The sequence below is a fragment of the Trachemys scripta genome, chromosome 9 (genome assembly GCF_013100865.1).
Source record: "Trachemys scripta elegans isolate TJP31775 chromosome 9, CAS_Tse_1.0, whole genome shotgun sequence".
Classification (NCBI taxonomy): Eukaryota; Metazoa; Chordata; order Testudines; family Emydidae; genus Trachemys; species Trachemys scripta.
In genome coordinates this window covers 60289917-60303451 of record NC_048306.1, presented here as the reverse complement: position 1 = coordinate 60303451, position 13535 = coordinate 60289917, and the positions used below count along the sequence as shown (strand labels likewise).

Sequence of the window (13535 nt, the reverse complement as noted above, 5' to 3'; positions counted from 1 at the left end):
ATTGAAGAGGGCAGGAACAGATCAATTTGCATTCAGCAAACCACAGGGAAGAAGAAACCATCATGGAACTTCTTTCACTGCCAGACTCCATGTCCAGGACCGGCTCCAGGCACCAGCACCAGCACCAGCAAAGCAAGCACAATTCCAGGGGCAGCCACCCTTTTTTTTTTTTTGCTTGGGCAGTTGCACTCTCGGAGCTTGGGGCGGCACATTTTTTTTGCTTGGGGTGGCAAAAAATCTAGAGCTGGCCCTGTCCATGTCTCCTTCTTCGCAACTTGAATGAACTTTATTTTGGGGGTGTAACTTTCAGAATAATCCATTTTAAAGGTTCACTGGACTATAGAAGAGAGGTGCAAAGAATCTCTAATTTTCTTTGACCTAGCAAGAAAAGGGGAACCAGCACCTGTGCTTCTGTGTTAGGTCCTGACTGAGAGACAATTGGCCATGCTGGGCAAAGTTTGATTGATGAGAGAAACCATCTTAAAGGCTTGCACCTTGCTAGATTAATTTTTGGACTTTTAGATGCACGTTTTCACTTTTATTTGCTTGCAGCCATCTCCACTTTAGTTCTTTTACTTGGCATCACTTAGTCTAGTTCCTGTTGTTAATAAACTTGTTTTATTTTAATCTAAACCAACCCAGGACTGTGTTTGAATCAAAGTGATTGTTAACTCCAGTTAATGTGGCAAGCTGCTTGGTGCTGACTCTTTAAAGGAGCAAACATACCTTATTATTCCTCTGAATGGCCCAGGAAAGGGCTGGACATTGCAGAGATCATGGTTTTGGAGCAATTTGGGACCGGGAGTGTGTTGGGATCACTTGGCCAGTAGTAACCAAGGCTGGTGGGTCCCAGAATGTGGTTGGGGTGTAACAAGCTGGCTGCTGGCTCCAGGCTCTGAGCCACAGTAGCAAAGTACTGAAGGCACTCAGGGTTACAGAGCACGCAGCGACATGGTCCCTCACTGGTCTGGATTGCATTCCAGAATGTGATAGCCTCCCAAGACATTTTGCCTTCACACCTAGACACCTGACACCCAAAAGCTTACAGTACATCTCATTTGCCTAACACTACTGAGAGGACTGAGCACCAAACAGGGAGCTAGATACTGAGGCAAAGGTTTCCCTGAGCAGCAAGTTACTGACAAAAGAGAAATCAGCCAGTGAGTTAGCAGCCAGGAGGAGACTTTGGGTGACGGGAAAAGTACCTTATGCCTCTGGATTTTCTCAGGGTCAGTGGTTCTGTTGCTCTGAGTACAGAGCAGTAACGTCATAAGCACCAAAATATTGCTGTCACCCATACAGGCCCTTTTCAGTGAATGGAGTTCAATGAGTATGTGTCAGGGGAGGATTTAGCATCAAATAATCCAATTATTTCGAGGTTTAAAACAGCCTCTGGTTAGTGTTAGCACTCTCAGTAAAATGGTATTTTGTTGTTTGCTAGGAAGGAAGGGAAATTAATAGAAGAGTATCATGTGAAATCATGTGAAATTGCGGAACTCAAATGTGAAATTGTGGAACTATTAACTATGGTTTGTAACCTTTCCTTTAAATTAGCTTCTGTACCCAATGACTGGAAGATAGCCAATGTAACACCAATATTTAAAAAGGGCTCTAGAGGTGATCCCAGCAATTACAGACCGATAAGTCTTACGTCGGTACGGGCAAATTAGTTGAAACAATCGTAAAGAATAAAATTGTCAGACATATAGAAGAACAAATTGTTGGGCAAAAGTCAACATGGTTTCTGTAAAGGAGAATCATCTCTTACTAATCGATTAGAGTTCTTTGAAGGGGTCAGCAAACATGTGGACAAGGGGGATCCAGTGGACATAGTGTACTTAGATTTCAAGAAAGCCTTTGACAAGGTCCCTCACCAAAGGCTCTTACGTAAATTAAGTTGTCATGGGATAAGAGGGAAGATCCTTTCATGGATTGAGAACTGGTTAAAAGACAGGAAACAAAGTGTAGGAATAAATGGTAAATTTTCAGAATGGAGAGGGGTAACTAGTTGTGTTCCCCAAGGGTCAGTGCTAGAACCAATCTTTTTCAACTTATTCATAAATGATCTGGAGAAAGGGGTAAACAGTAAGGGGGCAAAGTTTGCAGATACTAAACTGCTCAAGATAGTTAAGACCAAAGCAGACTGTGAAGAACTTCAAAAAGGTCTCACAAAACTAAGTGATTGGGCAACAAAATGGCAAATGAAATTTAATGTGGATAAATGTAAAGTAATGCACATTTGGAAAAATAACCCCAACTATACATACAATATGATGGGGGCTAATTTAGCTACAACTAATCAGGAAAGAGATCTTGGAGACATTGTGGATAGTTCTCTGAAGACGTCCACGTAGTGTGCGGCGGCAGTCAAAAAAGTAAACAGGATATTAGGAATCAGTAAAAAAGGGATAGTGAATAAAACAGAGAATATCTTATTGCCCTTATATAAATCCATGGTACGGCCACATCTTGAATACTGCATACAGATGTCGTCTCCTCATCTCAAAAAAGATATACTGGCATTAGAAAAAGTTAGGAAAAGGGCAACTAAAATGATTAGGGGTTTGGAACGGGTCCCATATGAGGAGAGATTAAAGAGGCTAGGACTTTTCAGCTTGGAAAAGAGGAGACAAAGGGGGAATATGATAGCGGTATATAAAATCATGAGTGGTGTGGAGAAAGTGAATAAGGAAAAGTTATTTACTTGTTCCCATAATATAAGAACTAGGGGCCACCAAATGAAATTATTGGGCAGCAGGTTTAAAACAAATAAAAGGAAGTTCTTCTTCACACAGCATACAGTCAACCTGTGGAACTCATTTCCTGAGGAGGTTATGAAGGCTAGGACTATAACAGGGTTTAAAACTAGATAAATTCATGGAGGTTAAGTCCATTAATGGCTATTAGCCAGGATGGGTAAGAAATGGTGTCCCTAGCATCTGTTTGTCAGAGGGTGGAGATGGATGGCAGGAGAGAGATCACTTGATCATTATCTGTTAGGTTCACTCCCTCTGGGGCACCTGGCATTGGCCACTGTTGGCAGACAGGATACTGGGCTGGATGGACCTTTGGTCTGACCCAGTATGGCCATCTTATGTTCTTATGTACAAAGGACTGTTTCAAGAGCATAATCATCTCTTTTGTCTTGATTTCCCCCATCTGTTTATTGTATCCACCAGTTATTTCTTCTCTTAAAATTAGATTGTAAGCTCTTCAGTGGAGGGACTTTGTTGTTTGCTTGTACAGCACCTAGCGTAATGGGGCCCTGATCCCTGACTGCAGCCTCTAGAAACTACCACAATGCAAATAATTAATAATTAAAATAATCCCACGATTAACCTATACATTAACGGCCAAATTCTCCCCTGTAAAATCTATAGATATGCTTTTTTTTTCAAAAATGGACTCATTGTTTTTAATGGCTTGTTTATAATGGATCAAATTTAAAGGGCACATTTACTCTGAATTTTAAATGTCTGCTTCTGTGCTGTTTAAATCTTTGCAAAATAGAAAAAAACTAGATGATAGGGAAAAAGTAGTTTTCATTTTTACTTAAATTTTTTTCCACAGTGAAACTCGGGATGAAAAATGTTAAGAACTTTGTTACAGTTGTTACTATTATGTATTTCTATTACAATAGCACCCATAGGCCCCAACAGAGGTTTTGCAAGGCATTGCACAGACACATAGTAAGAGTATGTGTCTGTGCAACTCACCACTGAACAGTGCACTGACCCACAGGAACCCTCCTACTAACTCTACAAGAAGAAGAACTCTGCATGGACTCCTCCTAATGGTTGAAATGACAGACTGGACCTCTACATAGAGCGCTTCCGCAGATGTGCCCAGGCTGAAATTGTGGACAAACAACATCACTTGTCCCATAACCTCAGCCGTACAAAACGCAATGCCATCCACAGCCTCAGAAACAACTGTGACATTATCATCAAAGGGGCTGACAAAGGAGNGACTAACTCTTGTTCCCATAGAGGTAAATGACCATATTGCATAGGAATATAGGAATTCCCATAATTGATCAGACCTGTGATCCATCTAGTCCAATATCCTTGTGGCCAGTACCAGATGTTACAAAAAAATTGCAAGAAATTCTATAGTGGACTATTATTGAATAATTTACCAGAGGGGGAAGTTGCTTCTGCTGGCTTATGCCTTGGATCATATTGGTTTGTATCCCTTATTTAAAAAAAAATCCTATCTAATATAACAGCAGATGTTCTTATAATCCATATAAATGTATAATGCTTTTTAGTACTAAACTCTTGACCTCAATGCTATCTAGTGGCAATGAGTTCACAATTAATTTATGCATTTAGTTATGACATGTCACCGCTCCCCTGTGCCTCAGTTTTGCCATCTGTAAAATGGGGATAATGATACCAACCTCCTTTGTAGAGTGCTTTGAGATTTACTTATGAAAAACATACCAATAATTTATATAAACCATTGTAATTTTCAATATTATTTTCTATTCTATTCCTTATCCACCCTACATTTTGTTTGCTTTTTAATTTTTTTGTATCTCTGCTTCACATTGAGTGGTGGTTTTCATTAGCTGATCTGTCCACCATGTCCTATTCCTGAGAAGTCATAATGAGTAAGGACTTGCAGGATTTGGCTCTAGCTTACCTAACATCAAAATTGATCTCACACATCTCTTTTGAAGGGAGAATAATATGTTAACCTGCAATTCAGCTAAAGCTGAATGTCTTTATGAATTGTTAGCACATGGGGGGTGGGGCTCTCCCTGTTGTTTCTGAGACAAGTTTAGGATTCTGTGTCAGGCACCATCAGAGTAGCAGGGAGATAGATGGATACAGTGATTGGGTGTGGGCAAGACATGCAAGGCAAGGTTTAGGTGGAAAAAAAACAGCTGAATGGTCTTGAGCCAATCAATGACCTCTGAGTCAGCTTGGGAAGACCTCCGGGGAGCCCAACATGAAAAGAGTAACTCTACCCTTATCACCATGTGACCATACAAGTCAAAACAGTGCTCTTGTTTACACCTGGGCAACCCCCTGGAAGTCATTGGGATTGTGAAGTTTGTCAGGGCAGATGTTGGACTTGATTTCACTGGGGCTGCATGGCTATAGCTAAAGGCAGAAAGCTGTTTGAAGGGACACAGGGGCTTTAACAGTAACTCCAGTACTAACCACATGAAAATCTCATATTTTAAAATTTCAAAGCTTCCCTCTGTGGAATCAGAGAACATTGTGTTCTGAAATGGGAAAGGTCTCCCGATTTAGGGAAATAATATTCCCTCCAAGTCTAGAAGGGCATGACATTTTCTCCTTGTTTGATTATATTTATTAAGTATATTAAATATGACCTAATTTTTTAAGGTTGCTCAAGCTGAGAGAGTTCAAAGGATTTTGAATGACATTTTTTCAATTTATTTTTGTTAAGCCTTTGCAATAATTGTAAATAATCACTTTTATAAAGGACAAATGGCAGCGGTCAAGTAATCCTTCATGTACATGAGTATATGTTTCTGTGCTAAGGAAATCCACAAAAGAAAACACAAGAGAGACAGTTAGATCAAAATTTAGCTAACATTTATCAGAGAAACTAGGATTTAACAGTCCTTGCCGTTTAAAGCAAAAAGCCCAAGAAAAATATATGGCATCATAAAAGGTTATTGATATTCAGGTGGCAACAACTTATCAGGAATACCAGCTTCTCAATGTAGTTCTTTACCTTTACAAAATAGGGTTCAGTTTTTATTTTTATTATTATTAAAATGACACAATAGGAAGGGCTTAGCACTATCATAGGTGACAAAGAGATGTAACTTTTTGTCTATTAGTAACTGAAGTTTGGCAGGCTTAATGCTGAGGTCTGGAAATTTAAAGAAGTAAATTTGAAAGACTAGGTTGTTAATAGTCTTTGTTGACTATGAGATTATTTTAGAAATATCTGAGGTAACTGAAAAATTAGTTGTGCAAAATCCCAAGCTTGCTTTATTTTCCAGCCTTACTGATGATTGGTTTTTATTGTAAGTGTTGCCAACTCTTGCAATTTTATCCCATCTCACAAAATTTGATGTTTTCTTTAAAGATCCTACTCCTAGAGTCAGGTGATTAGTTGGTTGTTTTTTTAAAAGCATACAAACTCTCCCAACCCCCTCCATGTTTCTAGCCCTAACAGTGGAAGAGAAGATCTTGAAATTATGAAACCTAAAGTCTCAGAAACCAGAAAGCAAATATAAAGATTTTTTGTTTGTTTTAGGATCTAATTTTTAAGCCAATCTCATTATATTTTATAAATTGAGGTTGGCAATACTGTTGTATGTTAAAGTGACACCAGAAATTAAACTCTCAACTTTTTTAGCCTCTTTAACAGAAAAATCATTTCTAGCAATAAATTTCAGGTATTTTAAAACCTGAATATGTCTGTTTTTAATGTTTTTCAATGTTTTAATGTTTAATGTTTTTTTAATTTACACTCGTTATCTTTATCTAGTTAGAGTTTTAGTGTTGTTCTGAATGTGAACATCCTTAATCTTATTGTCAACCTCACTAGATTGTTTTTGTTTTACATGCCACATTTTTATTGGTTGATACATTTATTATTTTATACAAAACAATATGATTTTTGACTCCAAGGAGTCAAATTTAATTTACTGGAGAAACAACTCAATAAAAACTAGATCTTGACTGCAGAAAAATGTCTCATCCAATGGACATTAGATGTAGAAATTAAAGAATTAAAATCAGATTACTGGTCGGCTAATCCAAATGTTCCTAATACAGAGACGGCTAACAGGAATCATGGAAGGGCCTGGGGATAGAGTCAGGGATACTGTAGATCTAGTAGATAGGGCACTAAACAGGGACTGAAGACCAAGGTTCTCTTCTTGGTTCTGCAACTAACCTGCTGCATGATCTTGAGCAAGTCACTCACCTCTTGGTGCCTATTTCCTTTTGCCTATCTGATCTATTTAGGTGGCGAACTCTTCAGGGCAGTGGCTGTCTCCTACTCTATGTGTATTCAGTGCCTAGCACAATGGAGCCCGATCTCAGTAGAGGCCTCCAGGCACTACTGTTATACAAATAATAAATAATTATTATGTTCCTCATCTTGCTCGTCCCACTTGGATTCATGGTAAGAGCTGTGTAATATGCTGATTTATGTAACATTCTTCCCCTTCAGTGCCAGAGTGGTGATGAGGGAAAGAGAGAGAGAGAATAACCCCCTCGCCCCAACCAATAAACTATCAGTGAGATTTACCATCTCACTGCACAACCTATCAACTCATTAGTAGAGTTGCTCTAAATATTTCATGGGGAAGTTCTCCTGCCCAAAAGTACACTTTTGACAAAGCTGATTTTTTTTATGTGATGATTTAAATTTTTCCTCAGGAAATTTTGAAAAAAAAAAGAAGTCACAGATTTAAAAAAGTCATTTTGATTTTTTGAAATAGAAATGTTTTAAGTAAAAACAAAGTGAATTATTTTGTTTTGTTTCTCGAAATGTCGATTCACAAACAAAGTCTTGTATGGGTTTGAAACTTTTCAGGGGCAAACCAAAACACCTCAAAGAAAGCTTTTTTTTTTCCAACTGAAATTTCACAGGGGAAAGGTTTCAGTTTTCCCATGAATTCTGCTCATTAGTTAAGAACTTCCTTAAAACGAATCCACAGTCAGAGACTTGATTTGGCAGGTCTAATTTTTAAAGGCAGTGGCTCCTAGCTCTTCTGATGTAGTGTAGTTAGAGAGGTGTTTGCAGTAGGGGACGTTGGAATTTTGCAACGTGTGAGACCTGAGGTACAGAGCAAAGGATGGAAGAAATACTTTGCCAGAATGTGACTTAACTGCTTTTACACCCATCTGCCCAGACTCCTATAGGTTTCAATGGGATTTTTGGTTTATGCTTCCTATTATGTGGTTTTAATTTTTTGCTTTCTCAAAGGAAGAGACTGAAATAAAATATTTCATTCACAAAGCTTGCCTTGAGCATATTTAAAGCTATGCCCCACATGCGGTGAGGCCAAAGCACATGCCACTGCTGAGCCAGGTGCATGGCTCCACTTCCTGCTGCCATGTGAAATGTTAGAATTAATCCAATTCATTTAAATCAGATTGCCGTAATAAGGATTCACTGCAGTAATTTACACTGGAACAGGCAGTAACTTGTATTCCTAGCACTGTTGGTCAGCATCTTGCATGTGGCCTCCCAAGTGTTCATTTTCAATATCTACAGTGTGCCTACTTCTCAATCGAAAGTGTCCCTTTGGCTTACGTAGCAGTAACTTTCCTGGATTGAGCAAACGGAGGTGGATTTATCTGTTCTGCACCTGTGCTGAGGAGAGAGAGACATAGCTCACTGGGATGAGATGAAAGAGAGAATATTTGAAGTCATCCATGTTCAGGAATGCTCAGCAGGCAGCAGAAAGAAAGACATGGCTCAGTAGGGTTTTTATAAGGGCAGCAGAATGCACAGTACAGCAAGAATCCATATAATCAAATGGCATAAGCAAGGAGACAGAGGCAGTGGCCCCCAATACCAAATTAAATGTTATGCTGGATGATGGATTTTTCTGTATTGCTTTTCATGTATTTGTAAAGTCTTTAACGTGGAAATAAATAAATATTGAAAGATGCTAATTTTCACCTTATAAAGTGAGGGCTGTTGCCCTATTATTACTAGTTATCTGTACTACAGTATTGAGGTATATTAGTGTGATAACATGTAGGGGCAGTACTTGGACCCCAGTACACGAGGAGTTAACACCAACTTCACTTTCCCTTGCCCTTGGAAAATCCTCTTGGGAAGGGCTGTTGGAAAAAGAGCAGAGGTGAATGTTTATGGGTCGGCCTGGGAACTGAGTGATTCCCCAAGGTTATTTTGCTTATGGAAACGTGCACTGATTTTTATCGACAGAGATTTGCTCCTGCTGATTCCTACTTGTTTAGTCCTGCTGTGATACCCCCAGCATACAATGGTGTTGTGTTCACAGGATATATACAGAGAAGTTAGTTAAAAAACAGAAATATTCTTGCTGGAAGGCTACAATGTAACACTGCTTTTTTCCTTAAAAACCGGAACAATAATGCACAAGAACCCCCAAAGAGAGGGAGAAAACAGGCTGCTCCCTAAGGCAGAGAGAAACAACTCACCCCACCTTCCTTTAATTGGCTCTCTTCAGACTGACTCTGCTTGTATGCACTTTGCAAGCAGGACTAGTATCTGCCTCTGCTTCCCCTTCCACACTCTTAAAGTGATAGCTTCCAATTCCAACACAGTCTTCCTTCCTGGAAGAAGCTAGTTTACAATAAGCAGTGTAATTTGGGTCAAATTCAGATGTTGGCTATTTTAATTAGGAGGGAATAATCTAGGGATAAAAAAATATATGCAGACTAAAACTTTGAAACTTGAGTGCCCAATAGAGCCTAGGCACTGAACTGAGAACCTGTGGCAGCTGTGAGGGCTCACTAAAAGTCAGGCTGCCTTTACTTAAGTATCTAAATGTGGATTTAGGTGTCTAACTTTAGGTAGCCAAATTTGGAAATTTGTCCATAAATCCCAGACAACCCTTAGTTAAGATTGAGTTATATTGGAAATATCACCCTTAAAAAATATGTTAACAGAACACTGTGCAGCAGTTAAAAGAAACAAAATGTTTAAAAGTGAGGAAATTAATTGAAGATTCATTACCATCCTTAACTCTGACCCCTGTATCTCACCCTATGCCAGTTGCATTTTCTTTGTGGGCCACAGGCATCACTAGACTAGGGTTACCATACGTCCGGATTTTCCTGGACATGTCCGGCTTTTTGGGCTCCAAATCCCCGTCCGGGGGGAAATCCCAAAAAGCCGGACATGTCCGGGAAAATCGGGCGGTGCGGGGCTGGGGGCCGGGCCGGCGGTGCGGAGCCGGGGGCCAGCGGTGCGGAGCCAGGGGCCGGGGGCCAGGCCGGCGGTGCCGAGCCGGGGGCCGGGCCGGTGGTGCCGGGGGCCGGGCCGGGGACCGGCAGTGCTGGGCGGGCCGGGGGTGGGGCGGGGAGTGTGCGGGGCTGGGGGCGGGGCCGGGGCCCTGTGGAGTGTCCTCCTTTTGGAGGCTCAAAATATGGTAACCCTACGCTAGACCCACCTACTTCCTGTGTCTTGACTGGTAAACAACACCCGTGTATGGGCTAGAGGCTCAATCCTCCCCCAGTTCAACCAGCAGTTCTGAACACAGACACCAATACACTTCTTACTATCTCATACAGGCCAGACGCACAACCCTCCCTCCACCCATTCTTCTGCTACAGACTAGAGCCTACATAATTTTGCACCTTACGTTTTAAAGCCCAGTAAGGTCTGAAGATCCCAGTTTTACCCCATCCATCCTCCTGATACAGGCTAGAAAAACTTCTGTAACTAGCCTATTCACCCTCCAAATAGGGGCCTGAGCCTCCAGATAAAGGCCAGAGATCCACCTTACTCCATATACCCTATACCCACTGGCCAGATTGCCAGGTAAACACAAGTGGGTGTGGAAATACTTTCTTCAGCCCCTGTCCTTTGGAAAGGCCCTATACCAATGTGTAGTTCCTGCTAGGCAGCGTCCTTATGCCTGCTGTCCATACACATTGCACTTCAGGTTGGTCACCAAGTAAAGTGAAATTGTGACGTGGGAAGAGGGGATTGAGGCTCACTCTTGGAGTCCATCTTCAGGTGTGACACAGTTGGGACACTGCATGATGTCCTAATAGCTGGTAAATTCTTGGTAGCAATCATCTATGCCATGCCTGTTGACATTAACACTCTAGTGCAGGGGTTTGATCCCAAGAAAGCAAGGATCCATCCTTACTCTGCCCCGGACAGCCTCTTGTGGTGTGGTGCAGAGATTCCCTCGTACACCACGTCAGCCAAAAGGGACAAACTTGCTTCTGTGCTATTTATAATCTTCTTTTTACTTCAAACAACAGAATTACATTTGTTTTTTTCCCCTTCTTTGTTACAGGTTGACAAAGTGTGTGGCCAGCCCCAAGAAAGAGAAGCAAAACCTTCACCAGATAATATAGTGCAAGCAAAGGACGCGTCTGAAACGCAGGCTCTCACGATGGCTCACTCTGCTAATCTAAACAATAAAAGGAGGTAACCCTATGTGAAACATATATCTAAATGCATTGAAATAAACCTTATTCCTCATAGTCTGCACTAACTGTTTCTCATGCGGGAGTGTTTAAACCCAATTATATCCTCTGATATCCACCCACAACAGCCCTAGGCTTTCCTCAGAGGCGATGCTAGTCCATTGGGGGCCCTAAACAGGAATCTTTTGGGGGCTCCCCCTCACAACACATAATAAAAAGCAAATAAGGGGCCCACTTGAGCTGCTCGGGGGCCTAAGCAATTGCTTAGTCTGCTTAGGCCTAGTGCTGGCTCTAGCTCTCCTGGTAGTTGCGTAGATATATTTGAGGGAATAATTGGTCCCTGTAGTGCTTTCCAGTTGAAGCCTGACAGTATTTCTTGCAGGCCAGTCCTGATGTCATTACTCAGTATTGACTCAGTCTTCAATTTGGCAAACTCTTACTGTAAACAATGGGAGCTTTGCCAGAGTAAAAACTGGGTGACTTCAGCACATTACCCTATAGGAGTCTGTTTGCTCCAGTCTTTAAGGACTATTGATATTGGGATGGATCATCCATGGGATGGGATGGGATGGAGCTGGGGCTGGTGGGCGGGGGGGTGGAAGGGATGGGAGATGGAGGGAATTTCCATGATGCAGAGTTACTCCCCTATTCTGTAGTGGAGGAAAGAATTTGGCATACACATTCCTCTCTCAGTGGATTAGGCAGTGGGCTTCTGGTGAATTTTCAGGGATTGGAGCAAGGCTCGGTCCATCTGCACATAGGCCCTGTGCCTCCACATTGGTTCCAGCCTTCCAGCCACCTGTCCGTGCAGCCACAAAGGAGCTGTGCTACCAAGGTGACCCTCTGCCATGGTTCTCCTGTGCCTAAATTACGTGGTGAGGAGAGGGAATTTTGTGATGTGCATCCTCTCTGGCCCCTCCTGGCCTATGCACTCCTGCCCGCAAGTTGCCTGGTCTTCACACCCGCCTCCACATGGACCTTAGATTAGGGTTTGGGTGGGGAAGGAGGATGTGCCCCCGAAGGGGGCATGTCTCTCTGTGGAGTGTCTCTTCCATGTGTGGCTTAGAGAAGCTGATCCTATCTAGGGTACATTTAAGTGAATTTCATTGTCAGTTTACAATAGAATTCCAGTTGCTTATTACTGGCTAAGTTAAATCCTGCTACATCAGTATAAATCCAGAATAACTTCGCTGAAGTTAGTGGAGATGGCTCTGGATTTACACTGGTGTGACCGAGAGCAGAGTTTAGCTTTATTCCACCTGGGTGCTTGCATAGATGAGTTCAGGCTGTAAGATTTTCACCCTCATCTATTTTGATTCTTGTCCAATCCTACATGCATTCTGAAAACCAAATACACTGTTGTTGTTTTTTTAAAAAGTTGTGACCACAGTGTACTTATCTATCACATTCTTCTGCAGTTTGCAACCAAAGCACAACAATTTGTGCTGGTGTTTGGGGCTAATAGATTTTCATTGTACAACCTGCATGAGATATAAAAAAGCAAGCAGCATGGCTGGTAAGAAGTAAATTAGATTTTAAAATTTCAGTGGTAATAATCTGAAGTATAAACTGAAATACAGCTAACAGAATTTGTTTTTTAAATGTACAGGTCTGGTTCTGTCCCCAGTGAGATCTATCTCCCTATCTTCACTCAGAATCGCATTTTAGCGGAATTGGCCTATGAGCCAGATCCTGAGCTGGTGTAAATGAGCAATGGAGTCACACCAGTTTATACATCTGAGGATCTGGCCTGGGACTTTTAATTAACCAGAGAGCAGCTTTTTGATGTTTATTACTATAGATACCAAAGAAAATATAATAAAACTAACATGCCACTAATTATAAAATGTTGCCAAAAGCTGGTGTATGCATCATAACATCAACTGAGCAGAGCACATCCTTACATTTCACTGGTTAGTGTGATGTTTTATGGAAATGTAGTGAGAAAGGTGTGATGAAGAACCATCATACTAGGAGTTAATGTGTGAGCTGGTGTTGGTAAATATGTGGGGGATGGACTTCATCTTTCCAAGACCTGTGGGAAAACAGGTTGCGTAAAATTTGTGCTTTGCTTTTGGAAATAACTGGAGAGCTATACATATCAAGAAATATACAGTGATGGACTTACTATTCTTCAAATGTCATTTAATCGCATATGTTATCAATAAAAGGCAATTTTAGCTAATATACAATTTTATAACTGATATATGAAATCCTAACTGCAGTGAGTTGTTAAAATATATTTGGACAGGCAGATATCTTAACTGTTATGTAGCCTTAGATGGAGTTTACCACCAGCTTTGGGCTGCATTCCCAAGCAACCCGACTCCAAGAAGACCCGGTCCCGGCGCGCCGGGGGCCGCTACCGGCCTCACACCGTCCACGGGCACCTCTTAACGGTTTCACGCCCTCTTGAACTCGAGGGCGTGAAAC

The 13535-nt window shown here is 41.4% G+C and overlaps 1 protein-coding gene across 3 annotated transcripts in view; it reads left to right on the top strand.

The window, feature by feature from the left end:
- LOC117883293 (glypican-5-like) overlaps positions 1-13535 on the top strand; it is a 622483-nt gene that overhangs the window by 217564 nt on the left and 391384 nt on the right. For all 3 annotated transcript variants that reach the window (XM_034782472.1, XM_034782470.1, XM_034782471.1), the window contains exon 4: positions 10970-11103. In XM_034782472.1, coding sequence (XP_034638363.1) covers positions 10970-11103 — 134 coding nt within the window. The remainder of the gene's footprint in view (positions 1-10969; positions 11104-13535) is intronic.